General features: G+C 43.2%; 1 protein-coding gene and 1 pseudogene across 1 annotated transcript; both read left to right on the plus strand.

Moving 5' to 3' along the window:
* Window positions 1-1,169: 1,169 nt before the first annotated feature.
* Window positions 1,170-9,841, plus strand: LOC114684564 (annotated as a pseudogene).
* Window positions 9,842-15,816: 5,975 nt separating this feature from the next.
* On the plus strand, window positions 15,817-26,270 carry LOC114684563 (interferon-induced protein with tetratricopeptide repeats 1-like). Its single transcript, XM_028859096.2, has 2 exons — window positions 15,817-17,647; window positions 24,294-26,270. Exons 1-2 carry the CDS (start codon window positions 17,643-17,645, stop codon window positions 25,675-25,677), a joined length of 1,389 nt encoding a protein of 462 aa, XP_028714929.1. The 5' UTR covers window positions 15,817-17,642; the 3' UTR covers window positions 25,678-26,270.
* The last annotated feature ends 258 nt before the right edge of the window (window positions 26,271-26,528 follow it).

Below are 26,528 nucleotides of genomic sequence, written 5' to 3' on the forward strand. Positions count from 1 at the left end.
AGCTTAAACAGAAATCCACAGCTAAATGTGTGCCGAGAGATGTAAAACACACTACCAAAAGGCTGTAGAAAGCACCCCACAGCTGTTATTATTAGGGGGGCTCCCCATCAGGGAGTTAAACATCTGGTGGGTCAACCTGTCAAACATTAGTTGTCACCTGTCATATATTGCCACGGCCCTCAGCAAATGTGTCATGACATATTGTCAAGGTCACAGTATAACCCTATAGATTTAATTCTCTCCACCACTAAGGATTCTGGTGACTGATCCCAGGAGGCAGGCTTTATAAAAAGCATTTAAACTGTGTCACACACCTAACTACCACACAGACACATTCCTACACTGGTCTCAGCCTTTAGCATAGGATAGCATCAAGGCTGTGAATACAGCATTCTCTAGAGATTCCATGCTTGGCTCTTGTTTATGTGGCTGTGACTGTTAGCAAGAGTCCTTAATAAACAGACACCTCCGGAGACGGTAACAGAAAGCAAGACTCCATGACTGTAGGCTCTGGAAAATTGGCCTAGTTAATGAAGGGTAAACTCCTAAAGCCTCAGGGAGACTGAGAAGCTCTGCAGAGGGAAGGGGACTTGAATAATCACACCTGCAGTAGTTCCTGAGGACAGTCACACACCAAACCAGCTGGGATGTACCCCATCTAGACTGCACAAAACTAACCTGCAGATCGACTCCTCCATCCCCAAACTTCCCCTTTGCCATCAAATGCATGAGTGTGGTTCAGTTCCAAGCAGACAGTGCAGAACTGCAGTTCTTTTGACTGAGGAACAATGGTGTTGTGGAAATGCCAGTCTGTGTTTTCATGTCCACATCACCACCATCAACCCCTGCCTAACAGCATGTCCTGGTACCACAGATGTCTCTCTGGAGAGCAGAATGGAACTCACTTGTCAGTCTCTTCCAGAGCCTTCTCTCCATTGGTTCAGAGGAGAGAGCAGAAGGCCAATCCCTGTTTGCTCTTAGTTTCCCCAAGGAGAAACCTGCAGGCTTTAGTATCACTTTCCAGTTTAGTTTCCTCTCCTGCAGGCTTTAGTTTCACTTTCCAGTTTCAGTTTCCAGGAGGAGAAACCTGCAGGCTTTAGTTTCACTTTCTCTTTCAGCTTCCTACTGTGACTATAAAAGCACACACACACCACAGCTCAGAGCTGTCTCCCAGCCCTTCTCTGAGAGTCTAGTTGGTGTGCAAGTCCACAAGACAGCAGAGTTAGAAGACAGGATTCTGTGGAGCCTGTCCTGGTTAGAACCCAGAGAACTGCTGCCACCTTTACAGCAACCATGGGGTAAGGATTTCCCTGCTCTGCAGTTTGAGTGAACCCGGACTCAAACATTTGCTTGTGTCCAGGTCTGACTGAGTCTGCTTCTGTTCCTTTGTTCTGTCTTCTGCCTTCTCTCTCTACTACTGAAAAGGGAACAAGGATGATAATTGCCCTGAGTGTCCGGGGACTTTGTATAATGGGTGTGCTGTTGGCAGGGGCAGGGATGGGTGACAGCAAGCTGGCTTTAGTTTTAAAGGCTGTCTCACACATGTAGTTGGAAACACCTGGGAGGATGTTAGCATGCTCATCTCACAGAGACAATTACCAAGGAGAACTTCAGGAATGGACAAGGTAACCATTTTACACACCACTCAAACTCTAAAAGAGAAGAGACTGCTTAGAGTGTCCTCCTTCCCATCCCCTGACCCCACTCCCTCATTGACCTTGGGATGTACCCAGCAGACCCCAAAAGGACCTCTTGAGATGAAGTTCAAAGTTTCTGGGCCAGGTGGTTTTTTACCCATTCCCAGCTGGCTTAACCAATGGACAGCACACATTTATTTCAACCACCCATGATTAAGAAACAAAAATACAGACATGCATGTCCTTCTGACAAGTGGTATTTAAGTTTCCCACCCTCCTGCAAAAAACTCAATATACATGGTCACATATTTATTTGCAACTATGTGTACATATAACATATATACTCAATGCATATGCAATATATACACACACACACACACACACACACACATATATATATATATTTATATTTATATTTATATTCAAGGATACTAGGCGCCCAGTGAAGTCTTATTTATGTAAATGGCCCTGGGTTTTTAATTTTGAAATTGCTGTTCACATTGAAAGTACAAGTCAGTGGAGGTGTTTGCACTGACTCTTTGCTACAGTGAGCATCTCTTGACTTGGAGGATTATTCTTCTGTCTTTATACATAGGACCATCTCTGGTACATGAATATGGAGGAGGCTGAGAGCTGTTGGGGAATGATGAAATAGAATACAGAGTTCACAGTGGTAGAAAAATATGGAGCTGAAGTAAGTAGAGGGCAGAAGTCTGTAGGACCTGTCAGGTAACAGTCATGGTCATAGGGTCAGTGACCAAGCTCTGCCTGGGTCTACAGTTCCTATCATTCTAGCAGGTGCCTAGGGCTATGGTTTGCAAATGATTGCCTGCAGTGTGAGAAAGGCTGAAGAATTCTGACTGCACAGGGCATCCTGAGCATCTATCTACATGGGCAGTGGGATCCTGGCTGCTCTCTGTCCAGGTTGCCCACACAAATGGCTGTTGCCCCTGTGCTGCTCAGCTTCTGCTGCATGGACTTATGCACAAGTTCACGTGCCTCCCCCTCAGGGCACAGGTCCTCAGCAGGATCCTTGTGAACTCCCAACTAGGCAGATCTTCTTGGACAGCTGGTGTTCAGATTTCAGGTGATTTTAGCTGCCCTGCCAATGCCTTTATTTCCCATAAGGTGTGGGCACAATCTCTAATTCACTGTGCACTGCTGTAGGCAGGGAAAGCAAAGAAAAGCAGGATTGAATCTGATGCTCCGGGTCATGACTAATCTTCCTACAGAAATCTCTCCATCATTTCTAAGTGCTCTGTAAAAGAAGGAATAACCATGCATTTGGTTATTTCGGAGAGAGACAGAGAGAAACAGGCAGAGACAGAGATTGAGAGGACAGAAACTTTTTATGCCTTTATCTCTTTCTAGCCTGGCTCATCAAATGTTACAGGTAAAGATATGAGTTCAGGCACAATTGCTAAACCTTCCCTGGGGCACTTTTGAAATATGCAAGTATTTGTGTCCAACATCAATGAACTGGACCAGGACACATGATTAGCAACAGGAATAGAGACATTTCATTACAAAACAGTACTCTGGAAAATTAGGTTTGAGAGCAGAGGGATAAGCCCCAAAAGCACTGGGCCATGAGACTCATGACCATTTACACGGCATGAACAAAGAGCCCTGTCTCTTCTCCAGGTTGGTACATCGAGGGCATTTTGAGCATCCTCTGCCCAATACTTGAAGCCTATGGAAGGAAGGGCCACAGGAGTTTCTCTGCATGGCTTCCTTCTTGGTCATGCTGCTGCTCTGTCTGTGGTCCCCAATCTCAAGTCACTCTCCATAAGATCTGAAATACCATAAGAAAGGAGGGACTCAGCATCACAATTGCTACCCTAGGGTGCTTAAAATGGTGCTGGACAAATGGCTGAGTGTGTCAAGGTCTTGCCAAGCAAGCATGAGGATTGCAATCTCAGTGTTTGTGCTGAGAGAAGGGAGGAACCACTTGGCTTTCCTCTCTCAAAACACAAGCAGGTGGAGACCATTGCCTGACTCTGTCCTCTGACATTCATATGCCTGCCTTCACATGACATTAGCAACCTTTCCCCCCCCCAACACACACAATTTAAATGCCATGTGAAAAGGAGGCGTGTGCAGACAAGAAGCTTAGAAGAAGTCCCTAGAAGAAATTATTTCCTGATCATGATGACTGTTTTGAAAATTTTGTTTTACTCCTCCTTAATTTTCTTTAAGGTGTCCTTCTACATGATTTTTAATTTTTGAGATTAGAATCTAATTTACATTTCTCCCTACTCCTCCCTTTCCTTTCCTCTTTCAAACCCCTCACATATTACCCTGCTTCAAATCCATGGCCTCCTTTTTCCATTAATTGTTATTGTATGCACATATATACACACATATGTGCGTGTGTTTCTGTTTGTACATACACATATATTCCTAAGTATGAGCTGTCCGGTCCTTATAATGTTTCACGTATGCATTCTATCAGGGCTGTACACCTGGTGCTGGACAACCAATGGCTGTGTTCTTCCCTGGGGAACACCACCTCCCTACCTCCCTACCAACCAATGAATTGGTTGTTCATTGTTCTTCTTGTATAGTTGAGGCTTCGTGACCTTTTCCCCATCTGGTTTGGCATGTTTTCTGCTCACAGATATCATCCTTGGTCAGCTCACATTTGGTCACTCATATTGGTAAAGTTTTCAAAAGAGTTGGAGATGAATTCTGTCTCTGGTCTTTCATAAAGAAATGGCATTTAAAACTAATTAAAGGATTGTAAGATTCCCCAAATGGAAGGAACATCTATCCATCTATCCCCTTAATAAGATATGTACTTCTCTAACCCAAAGCCCCTGTTTCAAAGTAGTTATCTCCATTTTCTTAAGTTGAAGGCTCCCTACTTTTGCTGAGAAATTGTCACTTTTTCTTTTTTTTTTTCTACCTCTCTTTTTCAGATGCCCATGAGAATGCCTTGACACACAGCTAATATCTTTTTCTGAAAATACTCTAACATCCAAAGAGACAGAGCTTTTGCCAGGCTTGAAACTGAGGAAATAATCTGCCCTGAGAGCACTTAAGGCTATGTATCCATTAGACAAATGACAGGGACAGGCTGCTCAAGCACACACCACAGAAAGAACACAGACCATAAACTCTAGGAAGACTGTAACACAGGGAGAAAAGTGGGGAATTCAAACCAGCCCTTAGTATTGGTCTGAAGGACTCCAGGAAGTAGGCTCTGTTTTCAACCCTTAATGTGACATCAGTGCAATGACACTCTGGGCAGTCTCTCTCTCTGTCTCTCTGCTCTCTCTGTCTCTCTCTGTCTCTGTCTCTGCCCCTGCCCCCCACACTCTGATTCTCAGAATCCTTCCGCAGCTGATTGTAGGATTGTCTCTAGCTCAGAAAGCATAGCTTTCTGTTTGTTTTGTGCCCAACTGCTGCTGCTAAACAGATACTAAGATTTAGACCTCGTGTGCTACATTTTCTTGTGGGTACTTTTTCCAACTTAAATTGTAACTAAACTATCCTAGAGTTTCCCTCCTACTCTATTCTTACATCCAGTCATATAAAAGACTTAAAATCTGCCCCAAACAACCTGCTTTCCTCAGATGCCCAACTCAGAGATGCTAAATCACTAAGTCAAGATCATTTGGCTATACTCATGTCCAAACTGTTTCCCCTTCCTAATTAGCCTCAAGAATAGTACTTATACACCCATAAAGGTAGAGGAAAGTGATTAAAGTTAGCTGCAGACACAAGGGCAGGCTCTTCTGCTACAGGACTGGGAGGTTTTCCTACAAGAAGAGGAAGAAAAGCAGAGTTCTCCGAGTCCCTGGCACAGACAGGAAAGACTGCATGAAGGTGGAGTGGGAATGTGGCCCTCTGCAAGTCAGGAAGAAACCACTGCTCAGTGAGATGTTATACAGGCAGGCTATATGATCTGACATTTATAAATTGCTAAGTTACAGATAAACAGAGGTGTCGTGTTGTGCCAGGGTCTGGGTCCATAGGTGGTTCCTATGGCAGCCTAGGCAGAAGGGCTCAGTCATGTGTTCAGTGTTTTATTTGCTGGGTCTTTTTGTTATCCCTATCCTCCATTGTTTGGATGTCGTTTCTCTCTTTCAGGGCTATTCATTCTAGCACCATAGTGCATTGATTATTTTAGGTTATAGTTGTTGTGCCCAGATCTCGACCCCCGTGAGACCACCAAAGACAAGCTTACCAGAATGCAAAAGAAAGTCTTTATTGGGAAGCTATACTGGCTAGGCATGGACCCCATCAAGACTTTCCAACACAGTGGAGGCTAGAGAGCTGCCCACCCCTCTGCAATCTCAGTTTTTTTTTTTTTTTTTTTTCTTTTTTTTTTTTTTTTTTTTTTCGAACTTTCTCTTTAGCTTTGACCTTCTGAACTCACTTGTAGCCAGCTGCTCGAACTCAAGATCCGCCTGCTCTGCCTCCGATGCTGGATAAAGCTGCGCCACCCCGCGCAATCTCAGTTTTTAAAGGTTAAGATTCAAAGCTGCTTGCTTTGGGGTACTTACCCAGAACCCGAGTGATTACACGTAACGTCTTGTTCTCCAAAGTAACAGAAAAGTAGGAAATTCTTATGGAGTTTATACTATATCCATGGATTTTATATTGATAGCCTCACTAATCTCCCGAAAGATGAGGAATGGGAAATACTAATTTCATTCCCATTTCAGAGATGGGTATAGTGTGAGGCATGAAGTGATAGACACTTGCAAGTGCTACTACTTTCTGCAGATATGAGAAAATGCATTGAGATTGTATAGGCATCTTTAAAATGCGCGGATTCCTTGTAACTGTTGGAGAGGAGTTTAAATGGAGGCTTTTCTACCACCTCCCTTTTCTCAAATTGTTATGCCCAGGTCTCGGGGACACCCAAAAGACCATCATGGAGACTGAATCAGGCAAGTAAAAACAAAGAGCCTTTATTATCTTCAAGCTGTGAGTTTGATCTCTCTGTCTGTCTGATGCATCAGTGAGAGCAGAGTGCCCAGGGCCCAGGCAGAGGTTGGTGTGAGGGGATTTCAAGGTTCAGGACCCTGATGGGCTGACTGGGTTATAGGGGATGTTTGGAATGTCAGGTATTTTCTCTTAGATGCAGACCCTACTGGGTGGCTTCAGCTCATGGTTCTTCCATTCGTCCAGGTGTTTTCTGCCAGAATCTGTGTCAGGGCCTCGAAGCCTGTCATGGCAGCTGTGTGGTCAAGCTGTTTTGTGACCCTCACAAAATACCCAGCAGCTGCTTCCCAAATTAGTACACAGAGGCTTATATTAATTATAAATGCTTGGCTGAGAGACCAGGCTTATTACAAGTTAGCTTTTATATTTAAATTAACCCATTTCTTTTTAATCAATACATTGCCATGAGGCCTATGGCTTACCATTCCTTTAGCATTTTGCTTCTTGGGCAGCTGGCTCACAGATCTCCTGACCCTGCCCTATTCTTCTCCTTATTTTGGTTTTTCTGCCTAACTTTGCCTGCCTTGCCATAGGACAAAACAGCTTTATTATATGCCCATGAGAGTAGCACACATACACAGTACACAGAAGGATTATCTAAGAGCAGAAAAGATTTATATTGAGTCTCTCTCTGGAAGTCCTCACCTGAATCACCCAAAGATGAAAGGCCCAGAGAAGAGTCATCTCTCCAGTGTCCCAAGGCAGAGAGCATGTTCTTTGTTCTGAATCAGTCTATTGGAGAACATCATACCAGTGATGTTATCTGTGTTAGAGACGAGAGGGGCAGAGCCTGCAATGACTTTTCTTCAACAGTTAGTGTTGTGCCCATGGACAAGTCTTATTTATGTCAGCTCGGGTGGCATGTACTTCTATGCATAGTCCTTGAAGACATAAGAAAAGGGGGAATAGAATTTTAGAGTTCTAAACCTCAGATAAGGACACTGACATGTATGTTTATGTGCTTGTATCTGTGTGGCAATGTTCAGTCTTAACTGAAGGGATTAGCTTACAACCCAAGATTGTAAATACAAGTACAAAGAGTCTCTGGCAGGTCCAATAAATGGAGTTGAGGAGTTGATGTAAAAAAAAAAAAAAAAAAAAACAGTCAAGAAATTGTAAAGGAACAAGATGTCAGACGTGAAAGAAATAAGCAAGAATGTTGTAAAAGTGCTTTGAATGGAGTCAATGTCACTTTCTGGCCATTTCTCACTTAACAAATCACCTGCTTCCTTCACACAGAGAGAATGCTGGCAGTGATCAGGTCAAGGAGAATCTGATTGAGCTGATATGTCACTTTACATGGGAGCTGCTGTTGGAAGACATTGACATACCTGATTGGAAATGAGGATCTCTGAGGACTTGAGTTCCTAGACAGCAAAAACAGTGGGGATGCTCAACCTCCGGGCCTATGTGAGACACCTGAAAGGCCAGCATGAGGAAGCCCTGCACAGCTTGAAAGAAGCAGAAGCCTTGATCCAGGGAGAGCAGTTGGGCAAGAGAAGCCTGGTGACCTGGAGCAACTGTGCCTGGGTGCATTACCACATGGGCAGCCTGGCAGAAGCCCAGACCTACCTGGACAAGGTGGAGAACACTTGCAAGGAATTGGGCAGTCCCTTTCGCTATAGGATGGAGTGTGCTGAGATGGACTGTGAACAAGGCTGGGCCTTGCTGAAGTGTGGAGGACAGAATTATAAACGAGCCATGGCCTGCTTTGCAAAGGCTCTGGAAGTGGAGCCTGAAAACCCTGAATACAACACTGGTTATGCTATTGTAGCCTATCGTCTAGAATGTGATCACAATAATACTTCTCTAGAACCCCTAAGGAAGGCTGTCAGGTTAAATCCAGAAGATCCATATATTAAAGTTCTTCTTGCATTGAAACTTCAGGATGTAAAAGAAGCAGCTGAAGCAGAAACACACATTGAAGAAGCCCTCAGTAGCACATCCTGCCAACAATATGTCTTTCGCTATACAGCCAAGTATTACCGAAGGAAAGGCTGCCTAGACAAGGCTCTCAATCTGCTTCTCAAGGCCTTGAAGGCATCACCTGCCTCTGGCTACCTGCATTACCAACTAGGGCTCTGCTACAAGCAACAGATGATCCAACTGAAGAAATCCAGTAATGACCAGGCAAGAAGGCAGGGCAATGTGCAGACATTGGCACAACAGGCCATTTGTGAATTTCAAGAGGCTGTGAAACTCAGGCCCAGATTTGAGATGGCTTATGTTTGCATGGCAGAAATGCAGGCAGAAATTGGCCAATATGAAGAAGCAGAGGGAAATTTCCAGAAGGCGTTGAACATGAAGAATCTTGAGATCAAATAGAGCAGGATATTCATTTCCGCTATGGCCGTTACCAACAATTTCATCAGAAATCAGTTGATAAGGCAATCACCCACTACTTAAAAGGTTTGAAAATAGAAGAAAAGACCTTTGTCTGGAGGAAACTGCTCACAGCTTTGGAGAAAGTGGCCACAAAACGTATTCACCAGAATGTTCAACTGATGGAGAGCACAAGCTTGCTTGGGTTAGTCCACAAACTGAACGGGGACAAGGAAGAGGCCCTGAAGTGCTATGAGAGGGCTCTGAGGCTCACTGGGGGAGTGAACCCTGAGTTCTGAATGCAGCTCACATCTGTGAAGTAAATGTACTCATTACTGAGTGTTCCTGGCTCCTTCCTGGTTTCTTTCTTCTACTGCATGGCTTGCTGGAATGCCAAGTAGCTCAGTGCATGTGCTGTTGCCACCATTTCTCACTCCTCATTATCCTGTCCAGAAGGAACTTGCACCCCACTACATCTTCTCACTTACTGACCAGAACTGACTCCTACTGATCTGCACTCCCTTGAGCTGTGGGATCCTAGGACATCTTTTTTTTTAATGTCTGTGTCTTGGGAATGAAAGTCATCCATCCTCTGTATGCCAGTGTCCTGGACAAAGAGGTCTTTTCCAAGGAAGCTCTTACTTTATGTCAGCAGATACTCTTAGTACAGTGAAGTGTCGGAGAAAACCAAGTGAGCAAAGGGGAGAGTTTGAAAGCTGAGTTTGAAACCCTTACTGCAGAATCATTCTTGGCTAATAAGAGTCTTAAGTTTGGGGAAAGCCAAGCAGAAGAAACTTGCCTGGATCTTACAGACAGAAGATGATATGAGGAGATTTGTGCACTTTTTCTGTGCTATTGATATTGTGTTATATGTGATGCTTTTCCCTCAACTAAAATATATTCAGTAAAGTTCCTTGAATCACAAAGTCTTCCAGTGTAATTTGTTGATAGAATGGAAAGGATATCCTTTCATTGTCCTCAAGAAGGCTTGGGAAAGCAGAATCAACTAACAGAAGTCTAGTGGCAGGCAGAAAGAAAATTCTGCATATAAAACCTGCAAGGGGTCTGTGAAAGTATGAAGGCTCTATTTCCTCCTCCACATAATGGTATAGTAAGGGTGACTGATGCTGCCATGCTATCTGACAGCTGTTGTTTATCATCGTGGATTATGTTGCTCAGGATGGGTTTAGGGTTCTTTACCTGACACCTGGGAACATACAGCTGATATTTTTAATACATGTTTCTATTTTTGATAAGCCAAAAACATGTTTACTATATTCAAGCAAAGTTAAAGTGTAGTGAAAACTCTCAGGAATCATAATACTACTCCCTAATAGTCTCAGTCAATGCAGAAGAAGAGTAACTGATTGGAAAGTAAAGCACAAGGGAGAGAGAAAGATTGGGAGACAGCAAGAGGGCGTTCAGTTTGATTCAGAAGCTAGAGTCTGGGAACTTACAGACTCCCTCTTCCAGGAGAGCATTTTCACACTTGCCTAAGGTAAGACATCTTTACAAGGTTTTTCAAGGGATGATATGTGGGTCAGACGCTGGATGTTTCAGACTCCTGGGTGTCCTGTTGTCACTAAGTTTTGTCCCCTTCACTTACCTCCATGAGAGTTGTAGTCTGGAGGGTTTAAACTAGAGAACATAAATGGTTAAAATTCTCCCCTTGATTAAAGTACCCTGTGGTTCCTAGGTCCTGTGCTCAGCAAGCCCAGCATGTACCCATGTGCACTGTGTCTGCTGACCCACACTGCCCATGCTCAGGAGCACTTCTCCATCCTCTGCATCTCCTCTCTCTTTGTTCCTGCTGTTTAGCTGTCCTGTCAGCTCTTTAGGGTTTTCTTTGCTCTTCCTTATCCCCTCAGAGTATAGTCTCCTTTTGATATCCTAGTCTTCCCATTCATATAACTGCATGGATGAAACTACAGTAAGTTGAGGTGTTCTCTCCACAGCTGTGCAAGGAATAAGCATGGGTGACACGAGAGAGAGAGAGAGAGAGAGAGAGAGAGAGAGAGAGAGAGAGAGAGAGAGAGAGAAGAGCCCACAATAATTACATGTGAAAAACATTAAAAATAAAGTTAAGGAAAATCACTGTGCATTTATGTTTTGAGCATCATGCTTCAACTAATAAGGTCCCTATTATTAATTAAATGTAGATTGTGTGCTTAGTTACCACTACTGTTCCAAATGTTCTATGGTGAACTGTAGGTCAAATGTAGGACAAATGTCTACAAACCTGACTTTCTGTGGACTAACATTGAAAACTCCAGAGCAAAGATGGAGAAGCAGGTAGTGAATGTGGATCAGTGGCCTATTTTGTGTCCATGCTTGGTATGGCCTTAGTAGGAAAGCATCCTGGGATCACCCACAGTCACTGCCATGCTTTCTTTCAACTATAATTTCCCCAAGTGGCACAGCAATGTGTAGATGTAACCAATCGTCTTATTAAAATAAGAAACACAGAGCCAATGTAAAAGAGAAAGCAGAGTCAGAGCTCAGAGATAAAATCTTACCTCCTGCAGTGCTCCTAACTTCCCCACGAGAGAGCTACTTCCTGTTTATCTGTGTTTAAATAGTATTTCTGTTCTGCCTTCTCATTGGTTGTAAACCCAACCACATGACTGCCTCATCACTGCCTGTAAGTACCGCCCTCCAGGTCTCAAAGGCATATGTCTCAATACTGACTGTATCTGAACACACAAAAATCTACCTAGCTCTTCTAACCACCACCTCTTGCTATGCTCTAATAGCTCTGATCCAGGCAACTTTATTAACATAAAATTAAAATTACATTTCAGTACAAATAAAATATCACCATAGCAATGTCTCCAGTGCATGTGAATATGACAGAAGGACCAGAACACTGATATCAAGCTGGGGATGGAGTGGGCAGTGACCTCCTGCTACTGGATTTGTTCCTAAAGTCATAGGCAGCCAGGTCACTAAGACCTACTCTGTGTAGGTTTAAGATAACAGATTTTAAAAGAACAGTGATGGCTTTGAACAAGTCATAGGTATTTTGTATGGAACACCTTCCATAATGCTGCATATTTATACCATGTCAGGAGACATGTGTTAACATCTGTCTGCACCCTCCTGTGAATAGAGCACACATAATCGCATTCTTTTCCCATGTCTTCCTGTGCATTAGGAAGACAGTGGCCATCTTCTTCTCTAGAGAGTCAGCAAGAACAATAGGTACAATGTAAAAAGGATACTGCACCTGGGGCCCCTCACCATACCCTGAAAGATGGCCTGGAGCCTCAGCTGAGTCTCAGATCAAAAGCCAATAAATTTCAAATTGATAGAGGATGCCTAGGAACCTTTGGTCTCTGGTTCAAACCGAGCTATAATTCATAATCACCTGAGAATTCTGACTTGTTTGATTGATTGATTGATTGATTGATTGATTGATTTTTCTCAGACAGTATTTCTTTGTGAATTTCTTTCTGGCTGTCCTGCAACTCACTCTGTAGAGCAGTCTGGCCTCAAACTCACAGAGATCTGCCTGCCTCTGCCTCTTAAGTTCTGTGTCCATAGGCATGTGCCACCACCACCTGGCTTGATTGACTGTTTTAAAACTGATATTAAATCTGATTCTGGGGTGTGTTCATTTGGGCTATCCAAGAGCCTGAGCACAATTCATTTAGATGTTCTCTAATGATTCTAACATGCAGTGAGTATTTTTAAATCTGCCAGCCCATTCCAATCACTCACTAATGAGCCAGGAATATTGCAGCTAGCAGAGGTGACATGGCCTTTCACAAAAGTTCAGTCTTATGCAGTTGCTTTGGGTAACTGGAATGGGTCTGATAGCCTATGCTAACACATCATTTCCTGAAGGTTCCTTTATTTTCCCATTCCTATTTTTCTCTTCTTTGTGCTTTCTACAAACATAAACAACATACACTCCTACACACACACACACACACACACACACACACACACACAATCAAAAATACATGGTTGTAGGCAGATGCACCACATACAGTTAGCTATTTGTTTCTTCTCTTCCTAAAACTCTTTGGCCAGCATCATAAATTGTTCTGTTTATTACAAGGGGGAAGATGTGAAATACCAGCCTGTTCTTGAACCGCACAGCAGTGTCACCAATGCCACATTAGAGGAGTAGGGGAAGAATCCCTTTTGGTCCTCTGCTTGCCATGGACTGTAATGATTTGAAAAATGAAATAGTCCAATATATTTCCATGGAAGTATTGTGCTCAAACATGATGGGCTTTCACATGCATGTACACAGAGCATTGTCTGTCTTTTACCCCAAACATGAGTCAATGATGTTTTAGAAGCTGACCTAGTTATTAGGAATGTTTCCTGACAAGCAGCATTCTACCCACTGTGGCATAATTCTGTGGAGCTGAAATGATAATAAGGATAATTAGTAGTAGACTGTGAGCAGACAACATTCACTCTATGATGTTAAGGATTGAAAAATGAAAACCTTCCTGTTCTTTTCTGTTTCACATTTTTGAAAATACAGCACAAATGTTAAAGAAAAATAGTAACTTATGTTTCATGATCAAAGATTTAATTTAAAATAATCTAGCTTAAAATGGAGTCTCCTTTAGCAATGGACAGCCTGAAAAACCTACAACATGGAGTAGCTTAGAGGAAATAGAACATGTCCTGAGCTCAACATGCTTCTGAGTAGCTGCCTGTAAGGCAGAGGCCGGAGTAACTTGTAAATGTAACCAACCATCTTATTATATAAGAAACACAGAACCAATGCAAAGAAGAAAGCCAAGAGATCAGAACTAAGAGCCTTACCGCCTGCTGCAGCTAGCCTCTTAAGCCAAGAGTCCTCTCCGAAAGGGGCCTACTTCCTGTGTGTTTGTCTTTATATAGACTTTCTGTTCTGCCTTCTCATTGGTTGTAAACCCAAACACATGACTGCCTTGTCACTACCTGTATGTACAGTCCATTTCTTTTTTTTGTTTCTTGCTCTTTCCTTGACTACAAATCTACTACCTCTCGTGCTGATTAAGGTGTGCACCACGCCCCGCCTGCTATTGCTCTGCCTGTAAGCAAAAAAAAAAAAAAACAAAAAAAAAAAAAAAACCATGCACGAAGCATCAAATTATGCACAACAGACAAAAGCTGTATGTATTGGATCAGTGCCTGTCTGGATGAGCAGACAGCTCAAGTCAGACACTAGTAAGTCTAAGGAACCTCGTTCAGAGATTTTGTGTCTTTTTTTTTTTTTTTTTTTTTTTTGTTTTTTTTTGACAGCTTGTGTGTTTGTGATTGGGGGGGGTCTGGTTAGGTGAGAGAGTGGGGGGGGGGGGGGGGGGGGGGGGGGGGGGGGGGGGGTAGCTAGGGTTTTTTTGGCTCTGATTAAATAGAATCATAAACAAAAGTAAGTTATAAATTCAGTCTTAAGGTCATTAGCTCAACTCGACAGCTGGTAGTTGTGTTTGGCCACTATTTTCTGTTGCTGGAGGGCTTCTCTCCAGGTTCCCCAAGCCCCGCAGTCCCATAATCCACTTATAAAATAATCACTCAGACGCTTATATCACTTATAAACTGTATGGCCGTGGCAGACTTCTTGCTAACTGTTCTTTTATCTTAAATTAACCCATTTTTATAAATCTATACCTTGCCACGTAGCTGGTGGCTTACCGGCGTCTTCACATGCTGCTTGTCCTGGCAGTGGCTGCAGTGTCTCTCCCCTCAGCCTTCCGCTTCCCAGAATTCTCCTCTCTCCTTGTCCCACCTACTTCCTGCCTGGTCATTGGCCATCAGTGTTTTATTTATATAGAACAATATCCACAGCAGGTCAAAGCTGGAACACCTACCCACTAAAGACCAGCTTCCCCAATCCTCTCAGCATAATAAAAGGCATGCCTCTTCCAGGTTTTGGTGGCACTAGCCTTTAATCCCAGCACTGGGAGGCAGAGGCAGGCAGATCTTTGTGAAATCAAGGCCAGCCTGGTCTACAGCATGAGATCCAGGAAAAATGCAAAGCTACACAGACAAACCCTGTCTCAAAAAACACAAACAAACGGAATGCCTCACTGTAGTGATGGATAGAAAACTTTTTTTAAAATCTGAGGGTAAATAGGAATAAATTTTAATATATCTATGACTGGTGAAATAAGGAAACACACATGCCTTCTGATGATATCTTTCTCTTTTACTTCTTCTTAAGAAATGGTCTCTGACTCTTTCTGTTTCCACACTGCTACAAATCTCCACAATACCGCACACAGCCAATGTCTTTACATGCATACATATTTCACATGGCTACTCATCTCTCTTTTCACACATTTCTTTTCTACATCTCTTTTCTACACAGCTTCATCTTCCTTGTCTCCACACAGTTACAAATCTCCACACAGCCACAGCTGAACATCTCATTTATACAGCTCTCTCCCCAGACAGCCCTTTACACAGTTCCTAGGCACAGCTCCTCTACATAGCACCAGCTCCTTCACACACCTCTCTCTCACACTCACTCACACACAGACTTCTGACAGATTATTCACTCACTCTTTCTCCCATTCAGTGTCTCACACTTTTCTCATGAATGTTCATCACTCTCACTCAGCACACACACACACACACACACACACACACACACACACACACACACTTTACTCACATTCTGCAGCAGCTGTCACATAGCTCTAGAGGGTCATCTTTCACTACATCGCTGCTGCCACTCCACAACCAAATTCTGGACAAGTGTTAGTTACATTTTCAGGGCCCCACCCATTCTCACAACACATATAAGTCACGTAGCTTCTTTTAGGATAGTAATGTCACATTGACCCATGCACTAAGCTCTAAGTTGGTGAGGAGTCTCAGATATTAAACCATTGGCTACAGCGTGTGTGATCAGGGTACAGACTATGTATTGATATAAACATCATGGCCTTAATGTAGCAATAATTGACACTGGGAATTAGTCTTTGTGTATTCTCCATAGGGGCAGCTTAGTCTATTTTGGACTTCTTCTAAGGTCTTGCACCATGAGTTAAAAACTGTCATGGATACAGAGCATTGTTACTTTCCTGTGTCAATAGAGAAAAATACTCTGGTAATATTTCAGTTCATCAGAGGTATACAGCTTAAACAGGTCCACAGCTAAATGTGTGTGCAGAAATGTAAAACACACTACCAAAGCACCATGGAAAGCACCGCACAGCTGTTCTTATTAGGGATGAATACCCATGGAATCTGTGAAAGTTACAAAGAGAAAGGAACTGGTTTCAACTGCCAGTGAACCCACGGCTTTGCCTGGTAAGACTCCCCATTAGGGACATACACATCTGGTGGACTTGTCAAACACTAGTTGTCACCTGTCATATACTGCCACGTCACTCAGCTAATATGTCATGACATATTGTGAAGGTCACAGTACAACCCTCTAAATTTATTTCTCTCTACACCAAGGATTCTCGTGACTGATCCTAAAGGAGGACTTTATAAAAAGCATTTAAATTCTGTGTCACACACCTAACACCACACAGAAATATCTTCTTCATAATTAAACTTCACTGGGAAAGTGGTCAAGGAGCCCCTATCAACTGCTATTGACAGCTGATTGAATTTTAGGGATAAAACTCTCTGGTCAGGGAAACTTTCAGGAGAGTTTATCATTCTATCAAGGAGATGGAGTTAGACATTTAAGTACCTTATAATGATTTTTTTTTTTTTTAATATTTAGAGGAGTGAAGGATGAGCTCTAATTGGGGACAAAGCAATGAATGGCCAGGGTAAACTACCATTCAATAGGGCTGTGAAAGTAGGTTACCAAGTGCGCAAGACAACAGACTAACGGACTTGACCTTGGTCTGGACCCATCTGAGCCCCACCTTCTGCAGTTCCTACACTGGTCTCAGCCTTTAGCATAGGAGAGCATCAAGGCTGTGAGTAAAGCATTCTCTAGAGATTCTATGCTTGGCTCTTGTTTATTCAACTGTGACTGTTAGCAAGAGACCTTTACAAACAGACACCTCAGTAGAAGGTAACAGAAAGCAAGACTCCATTGTAGGTTCTGGAAAATTGGCCTAGTTAATGAAGGGCAAACTACTAAAGCCTCAGGGAGACTGGGAAGCTCTGCAGAGGGAAGAGGACTTGAATGATCACACCTGCAGTAGTTCCTGAGGACAGCCACACACCAAACCAGCTGGGATGTACCCCTTCCAGATTGCAGGGGATATCAACTGCAGATGGACTCTTCCATCCCCAAAATTCCCCTTTGCCATGCCATCAAATCCATGAGTGTGGTTCAGTTCCAAGCAGACAGTGAAGAACTGCAGTTCTTTTGACTAAGTAACAATGGTGTTTATGGAGATGCCAGGCTAGGTCTTTATTTCCACATCACCTCCATTAAAATCCTAATAGCATGACATGGTGCCAGGGATATCTCTCTCTTGATAGTTGAATGGAACTGACATGTGACTCTGTTTCAGATTCCCTCTTCCCTTTGGATCAGAGGAGAGAGAGGAAGGCCCACACCTGTTTGCCCTCAGTTTCCCTGAGGAGAAACCTGCAGGCTTTAGTTTCACTTTCTCTTTCAGGTTCCTACTGTGACTATAAAAGGACACACACACACACCACAGCTCACAGAGCTGTCTCCCAGCCCTTCTCTGAGAGTCCAGTTGGTGTGCAAGTCCACAAGACAGCAGAGTTAGAAGACAGGATTCTGAGGAGCCTGTCCTGGTGAGAACCCAGAGAACTGCTGCCACCTTCACAGCAACCATGGGGTAAGGATTTCCCTGCTCTGCAGTTTGAGTGAATACAGGACACAGACATTTGCTTGTGGTCTGGTCTGACTTTGTTCTGTCTTCTGCCTTCTCTTTCTACTTCTGAAAAGGGAACAAGGATGATAATTGCCCTGAGTGTCCAGGGACTCTGTTTAATGGGTGTGCTGTTGGCAGGGGCTGGATGGGTGACAGAAAGCTGGCTTTAGTTTTAAGGCTGTCTCAAGCATGAAGTTGGAAACACCTGGGCAGACTTTAGCATGCTCATCTCACAGAGAGAGACAGTTACTAAGGAGAACTTCGGGAATGGACAAGTTACCACTCTACCTACTTAGCCCTCAAAGAGAGCAGCTGCTTAGAGTGTCCTTCTACCAATTCCCTGACCCACTCCTTCATTGTCCTTAGGAATAACCCGTCAGATCCCCAAAGGACTTCATGAGATGCTGTTCAAGGTTTCTGTGTGAATATATATAACATATATATATATTGTCTGTATATGCAACATATACTATATATATTCAAGAAATACTAGGCACCAGGTGGAGTCTTATTCATTGAATGGCCCTGGGTTTTTATGTTTGAAATTGCTATTCAGATTAAAAGTGCCAGTCAGTGGAGGTGTTTGCACTGACTCTGCCAAAGTGAGTATCTCTTGACTTGGGGGATTATTCTTCTAACTTTATACATAGGACTATCTGTAGTACATGAATATGGAGGAGGCTGAGAGCTGTTGGGGAATGATGAAATAGAATACAGAGTTCACAGTGATAGAAATATATAGAGCCAAAGTAAGTAGAATGTAGAAAGCTATAGGACCTGTCAAGTGATGGTCATTATCATAGAATCAGTGACCCAGGTGCTTAAGTATTTGGTTTGCAAAGGCTTTCCTGCAGAATGAGAAAGGCTGGAGATCTCCAACTTCATAGGGGATCCTGAGAAACCAAGTGCTGGGGAATCCTGGCTGCTCTCTGTCCAGGTTGTCCACACAAATGGCTGTTGCCTGTGTGCTGCTCAGCTTTCCTGCTTCAAAGACTTATGCACAAGTTCATGTGCCTCCTCCTTGGGGCACAGGTTCTCAGCAGGATCCTTGTGAACTCCCATCTAGGCAGATCTTCCTGGACAGCTGGTGTTCAGATTTCAGGTGATTTTAGCTCTCCTGCCAATGCCTTTATTTCCCATAAGGTGTGGGCACAATCTCCAATTCACTGTGCACTGCTTTAGGCAGGGAAAGCAAAGCAAAGAAAAGAAGGATTTTTTAAATTAATTAATCGGTCACGATTAATCTGCCTACAGAAATCACTCCATCTTTTCTAAGTGCACTATAAAAGAAGAAATAACCATGCATTTGATTATTTCAGAGAGACAGAGAGAAAGAGACAGAGACTGAGACTGAGAGGACAGAAACTTCTTATGCCTTTGTCTCTTCCTAGTCTGGCTCTTCAAGTATTACAGGTAAAGACCTGAGTCTAGTCACAATAGGGAAACCTTCCCTGGTGCACCTTTGAAATATCCAAGTATTTGTGTCCAACATCAATGAACTGGACCAGGGCCACATGATTAGTAATAAAGATAGACACATTTCACTACAAAACAGCACTCTGGAAAATCAGAAGGGACTACTGAGCAGAGGGATAAGCTCAAAGTGCACTGGGCTGTGGTGATATATTGTGATCCCTAATATACTGTGCAACCTAATAAACTTATCTAGGGAAAGAAGACAGAACAGCCACTAGATAGACATAGAGGCCAGAAAAAGGTGGCACAAATGCCTTTAATCCTATCACTTGGGAGGCAGAGATTCATCTGGATCTCTGTGAGTTCAAAGCCACACTGGAAACAGCCAGGCATGGTGACTCACACCTTTAATCCCAGGAAGTGATGTCAGAAAGAAGAAAGGTATATAAGGCACGAAAATCAGGAACTAGAGCTGGTTAAGCTTTTAGGCTTTTGAGCAGCCGTTCAGCTGACATATATTTAGATGAGTTCTCAGAGGCTTCAGTCTGAGGAAACATGATCAGCTGAGGAATTGGCAAGGTGAGGTGGCTGTGGCTTGTTCTATATCTCTGATCGTTCAGGGTTCACCCCAATACCTGGCTCTGGTTTGTTTTTATTAATAAGAAGTTTTAAGATTCATGCTGCACTGAGCCATGAGCCTCATTGCAGTCAGGAGTTTCCTGTGTCCCACCTGACCCACAGTCGGGACAATTCTCTCACCCACTCTCCTGCAGCCTTAAATAAAATAATCACACAGAGGCTTAATATTATTTATAACTAGCTGCTTGGCCATTAGCTCAGGCTTATTACTGACTAGCTCTTACATTCAAATTAACCCACAATTCTTACCTATTTTTAGCCACTTGGCTTGGTAGCTTTTCTCAGTTTTGTCTTGTCAACATGCTTCCTCTGTGTCTGGCTGGTGATTTCTGACTCAGCCTTCCTCTTTCCAGCATTCTCCTTGTCTGCTTATCTATCCTGTACTTCCTGCCTGGCTACTGGCTAATCAGCATTTTATTTATCAACCAATCAGAGAAACACACATTTCACAGCACACAAAATGACATTCCACATGACCATTTACAGGGCATGAGCAAACAGCCCTGTCTCTTCTCCAGGTTGGTACATCAAGGGCACTATGAGTATCCTCTGTCCATTCCTTGATGCCTAGGAAAAGAAGGGATACAGGTTTTCTCTGCAAACTGGCTTCCTTCATGGTCATTGATGCTGCTCTCTTTGTAGTCCCCAATGTCAAGCCACTTTTCTTAAGATCTGAAATGCCATAAGAAAGGAGGGAATGAGCATCACACTTACGTCCCTTGGAGACATCAAATGGTGCAGCTCAGAGGGTTGAGAGGGTTAAGGGCTTGGCAAGCAAGCATGAGGATTACAATCTCTGTGTTTTGCTGAGAGAAGAGAGGGAACCCTTGGCTTTCCTTCTCCAGACACAAGCTGGTAAAGATGAGTGCCTAATGCTGTCCTCTGACCTTAGTATGCATGCCTTGACATTGGCACCCCTTATAAATACACCCTCCACACCCCCACACTCCCACAAACACACACAGGCACACACATACGCCATGCACAAACACACACTCACATACATATGAACACACATAGGTGCGTGTGCACAGGTGCACACAGAAGCACACACTTGCAAACTCACACACATGCACACACAAACAGACACATGCAAGCACATGAACACATGCATGCAAACACAGGCGATCGCACATGCGCACACACATGCACACATACACACACACACAAACACACTCAAAGTCATGGCTCAGACAGGAAAGACATCCTGACCATGGAACAGCATATGGCCATCTGCAAGTCAAGAAGAAATACCTACTAGGTGAGGTAATACATAGGCAGGCAATTTAATCTGAGATTTATAATTTGCTAAGTTACAAGTAGCAAAGTTCTGTTGTGTAAGCCTCTGTGTACATAGTTATTTTTTTTCCTGTGGCAGCCTAGACAGAAGGGCTCAGCCATGCATTCAGTGTTTGCCCCTTGGGTCTTTATATAATTAAATCCCCATGTTATATATGTCCTTTTTCTCTTACTGGAGTACTCTTGCTAGCACAAAAATATGTTGATTGTTTTAGACTATAGTGAGTCTAATTCTATGTTTTCAAAAATCACTTTTATGATTGTAGCATCTTGGGACATTTAATACAATTTGAGATTTAAAGCTTCATTGAAAAACACTCATGTGCCTCAGAATAGGGATTTGATTGAATCTGTGGTTCTTTGGGTAGTTGTATTATCTTAGTGATAAGGTGAAGACTGGGTGTCCTCTTAGGGTGCTTAGTTGCCTTTTAAAAGAACTTAGAAATGAACTGAAAAGAGAGTTCCAGGATAATTTATTACAATTTTCATGGCAAGCCCCAGGGCAAGCAAGTTGTCAATCTCAGTAGACGCTCAGAATAGGAGAATAGAGAAGAACAGGGGTGTGGGATACGCATGAATATTGTGTTGAGCCTTCTTGAAGGACAGCAACAGGTTATATAAGCAGACACATTGCTGGGAGGGGAGCTTTAGAGGAGAAAGAAAGGACAAGTATGGGGGATGGGCAGAATAATCCTACCTTTCCAGGTCAGGGCTCAGAAGGCAGGCAGTCTCAGCCCAAATTCATGGCAGCTGCTAGGCATTGCACTACAGGGAGAAGACACTCTGGGAAAGAAAATTCATTACCTCACTGAAGGGAGAAGTATTCCTCCTATCTCTTCAGTGTGGATGAAGGTAAACTTGCCTTTCCAGGGCAGATCATTAGCCAGATCAAGGACCTCCCCAACATGAATAGCTCTTAATGGAGGAGACATGGGCAGGTCTCCATCGAGTTGCAGATCTTCTCCCATAGTCTAGGAGGTAACAGCTTTCCCTTCAAGGGCCTTTGGTGAGCAATATGAATGCTACTCTGCCTCATTAATACAAATTATCATTCCATGACTTTCTATTTTAATTTCTTTTAGATGATTGTACACTTTTCTGTGTTCATTATTTATGCACAACTTTCATGCATCCCTTGGGCAAAATGGACCTTCTCCAACTTCGTCTCACCTTCTCTGGTGCAGTGACTGATTTCTACACATTCAACCTTTTGTGTGTCATTTCACACTTCCATTACCATTCTTGAATGACTGATTACAGTGATAGAGACAAAGTTGACAATTGCCAAAGGCTAAAAATTCTAAGGCTAGAGGTGTGCCTGTCCAGGGTAGTAGGAACTGGAGGCAGTGGTCAAGAAGGAGGCTACATCAGCTGATGAATGTCAGTTCCACTGCTTAGATCATTAAGGGGAAGAATGACAGTTGTCCATGTGTCATTGCAACCACCTCAGTTTCCTCACTTGTTCTCCTACTGTACTTGTGTAAGATGTACATAGTGAAAAACCCAATGAAGGAGAAAGCTGAGTTTTGCACTGACTGGGAAGCTTTCCATGAATCTATACTCTTCAGAGGTAAAGGAGGAAAACACTATGCTGACCAAACATCACATCATTTCAGTCATGGTCCTTTTCCTGTTCCATGCACTACATGGTCCTCTAGTCAATAATGTTTAGGGAAGTTCTGCATTGAAAACTTGTCAAATGAAAAGAAAGAGGGTTTGAGTTGGACAGAAGGTTTCTAGACAAAGGTGAATTTTAATTCAGGACTCAGAGTCACACAAAGCTTCCAAGGAGTCAATGGTGGTTTTATGTTCCATTCTTACTGTATAGAAAACTGATGTTAATGCTCCACAGTAGGTGGTTTCTGAAAGATTTATTGTGGGATTATAATTGGGAACTTCACTGAAAGAAAGAAGACAAAGTTCCTTTTGTACAGCAGTTCTCAATTATGTGCTACCATCCATCTGGGAGACACATATAAGATATTTATATTATGATTCATAACAGTAGCAAAATTACAGTTGGGAAGTGGCAATGAAATAATTTCAAGTTTGGCAGTCACCACAAGTTGCTTACCTGTTTTAAATGGCTACAGCGATTAGGAAGGTTGAAACCACTATGGTCTAGTAAAATTGGGACCTGGAAGAGAGGGGTTGTCATTGGTCGCTAGTGCATTGTTCATAATATTCATGGATGGAGGCATGAGGTATGGGTGAGCAAGCCTGACCAATTGACTCATCCATGAGATGTCTAGATGGCTGACTGTTTCCATTAGCCTACCCTTATGGGCACAATGCTAGTGTGCTCAGCTAAGGGTAAGACCTAAGTGCACAGCACACCTGTATTCTACTATTCTTGGCATGGCCAGGTGAAAAGTGAAGACCGCTGGTTTAAGCACTATGGCATTTCTGGTCTCTGGCAGAGACAGCTACCAACAGGACCAAGGGCCTTTTTGCCTTCTGAGCACAGATTGGTCTCCAAGCTGCTTGCTTTTGGGTTACTACCCTGAAGCTAAGTGACTAGATTCTATAGGTGGTTCTCTGAGACAGGAGTGATACATAGTTTGGAACTACTTGTACTGCTCTATTGGGAAACAAGAAAAGGCATGAAGTTGTATAAGCATCTTTAAAATAAAGGGATTCTTTGTAACCATAGGTGGGGAGAGCAAAGTTGACTTATTCTCCAGAAGTTCCCCAGCTACATCATCCAAAGATAAAAGTTCTAGAGAAGAGTCATAACCCCAGTGTCACAAGGCAGAGAGCATGTCCATTAGTTCTGCATCAGCCCATGGAGAACAGCTGCTTGTTTGTGTCTGAGATGAAATAGGCAGACCCCCAGTGACTTCTCCACAGTCAGTGTTTACCACACAGACAGGTCCTGTCATTGTCAGCTCAGGTGGCATAAATTTGTACACATAGTCCTCAAAGACATAAGGAAAATGGGAATAGAATTTTAGAGTTCCAAACCTCAGATAAGGACTCTGACATGTATGTTCATGTGCCTGTATCTGTGTGGCAATGTCCAGTCTTGACTGAAAAGATTAACTTACCACCTGAGATTGTAAGTACAGGTACATGTACATGCATGTACAAGAAGTCTCTGGCAGTACAAATAAATGCAGATGAGAAATTGATTTAAAATAATCAAGAAATTCTAAAGGGAAAAAAATGTCATACTTTCAGGAAAAAAGCAAGAATGTTGTGAAATGTGTTTAGCTTGGAATTAATTGTCAACCAATCACCTGCTTCCTTCTCACAGAGAGAATGCTGGCAGTGATCAGGTCAAGAAGAATCTGTATCAGCTGAGATGTCACTTCACATGGGAGCTGCTTTTCAAAGACCTTGACATACCTGATTTGGAAATGAGGATCACTGAGGATCTTAGGTTTCTAGACATCAAAAACCAAGTGGGGATGCTCAACCTCTGGGCCTATGTGAAACACCTGAAAGGCCAGTATGAGGAAGCCCTGCAGAGCTTGAAAGAAGCCGAAGCCTTGATCCAAGGAGAGCAGTTAGGCAAGAGAAACCTGGTGACCTGGAGCAACTGTGCCTGGGTGCATTACCACATGGGCATGTTGGCAGAAACTCAGACCTACCTGGACAAGGTGGAGAACACATGCAAGGAATTGGGTAGTCCCTACCGCTATAGTACGGAGTGTACCGAGATAGAATATGAAAAAGCCTGGACCTTGCTGAAGTGTGGAGGACAGAATTATAAACGAGCCATGGCCTGCTTTCAATTGGCTCTGAGAGAGGATCCTGAAAACCCTGAATACAACATTGGCTACGCAGTTGCAGCCTATCACTTAGACTTGGATTACAAGAATATCTCTCTTATTCCCCTAAGGAAGGCTGTCAGGTTAAATCCAGAAGATCCACATATTAAAGTGTATCTTGCCCTGAAACTTCAGGAGGTAGGATTAGCAGCTGAAGCAGAAACACACATTGAAGAAGCCCTCAGTAACACATCCTGCCAACACTATATCTTTTGGTGTGTAGCCCATTATTACGGAAGGAAAGGCTGCCTAGACAAGGCTCTCAATCTGCTACACAGGGCCTTGCAGGTGTCACCTGCCTCTGGCTACCTGCATTACCAACTAGGGCTCTACTACCATCATCAAGTGATGCAACTGAGGACATCCATGAATGAGCAGGCCAGATGGCAGGCGGCACAACAGGCCATTTTTGAATTTCAAGAGACTGTGAAAATCAGGCCCATATTTGAGATGGCTTATGTATCCATGGCTGAAGTACAGGCAGAAATTGGCCAACATCAAGAAGCAGAGGCAAATTTCCAGAAGGCGCTGAACATGAAGGAACTGAATAGGAATCTTGAGTCTCACATAGAGCAGGATATTCATTTACGCTATGGCCATTACCAATACTTCCATTGGCATTCTGAAAAAGAAGCGATCACCCAGTTCCTAAAAGGTCTTAAACTGAAAGAAAAAAACTTTGTCTGGAGGAGACTACTGATAGCTTTGGGGGATTTGGCCGAAAGTCGTGTTAACCAGAATGTTCGCCTTGTGGAGAGCACCAGCTTGCTTGGGTTAGTTCACAAACTGAAAGGGAATATGAAGGAAGCCGTGAAGTTCTATGAGAGGGCTCTGAGGCTCACTGAGGAAGTGAATCCTGAGTTCTGAATGCAGCTCACATCTGGGAAGTGAATGTACTCATAACTGAGGGTTCCCACCTTCCTTCCTGATTTCTTTCTCCATCCTCTTTGCCACCCCTCATTGTGGTGACTCTAAGGAACTTCCACCCCACTATATCTGCTCACTTACTGACCAGAACTGACTCCTGCTGATCTGCACTCCCTTGAGCTGTGGGATACTAGGACATCTTTTCTTTATGTCTGTGTCTTGGGAATGTAATCATCCATCTTCTGCCTGCCAGTGTCCTGGACAAAGAGGTATTCTCCTAGGAAGCTTTTACTTTAGGTCAGAAGATACTCTTAGTACAGTGCAGTGTCAGAGGAAACCAAGTGATCAAAAGGGAGAGTTTAAAAGCTGAGAAGTCTCACCATACTGCAGAATCATTCTTGGCTAATAAGAGTCTTAAGTTTGGGGGAAGCCAAGCAGGGGAAACTTGCTGGGACCTTACAGACTGAAGATGATACAAGGAGATTTGTGCAGGATTTCTGTGCTATTGATAGTGTGTTATATGTGATATTTTCCCCTCAAATAAATTATATTCAGTAAAATTCCCTGAATCACAAAGTCTTCCAGTGTAATTTGTTGATAGAATGAAAAGGATATCCCTTCAGTGTCCTCAAGAAGGCTTGGGATAGCAGAATCAACTAACAGAAGTCTAGTTGCAGGCAGGAAAGAAAGTTGTGCACATAAACCCTGCAAGGTGTCTGTGTAAAGATGAAGGCTATATTTCATCCTCCACATCATGGGATAGTAAGGGTGACTGATGCTGCCTTGTTACCTGACAGCTGCTGTTTGTCATTGGGGATTATGATGCTCGGGATGGGTTTGGGTTCATTCAC

Source organism: Peromyscus leucopus, chromosome 1 (assembly GCF_004664715.2).
Source record: "Peromyscus leucopus breed LL Stock chromosome 1, UCI_PerLeu_2.1, whole genome shotgun sequence".
NCBI lineage: Eukaryota > Metazoa > Chordata > Mammalia > Rodentia > Cricetidae > Peromyscus > Peromyscus leucopus.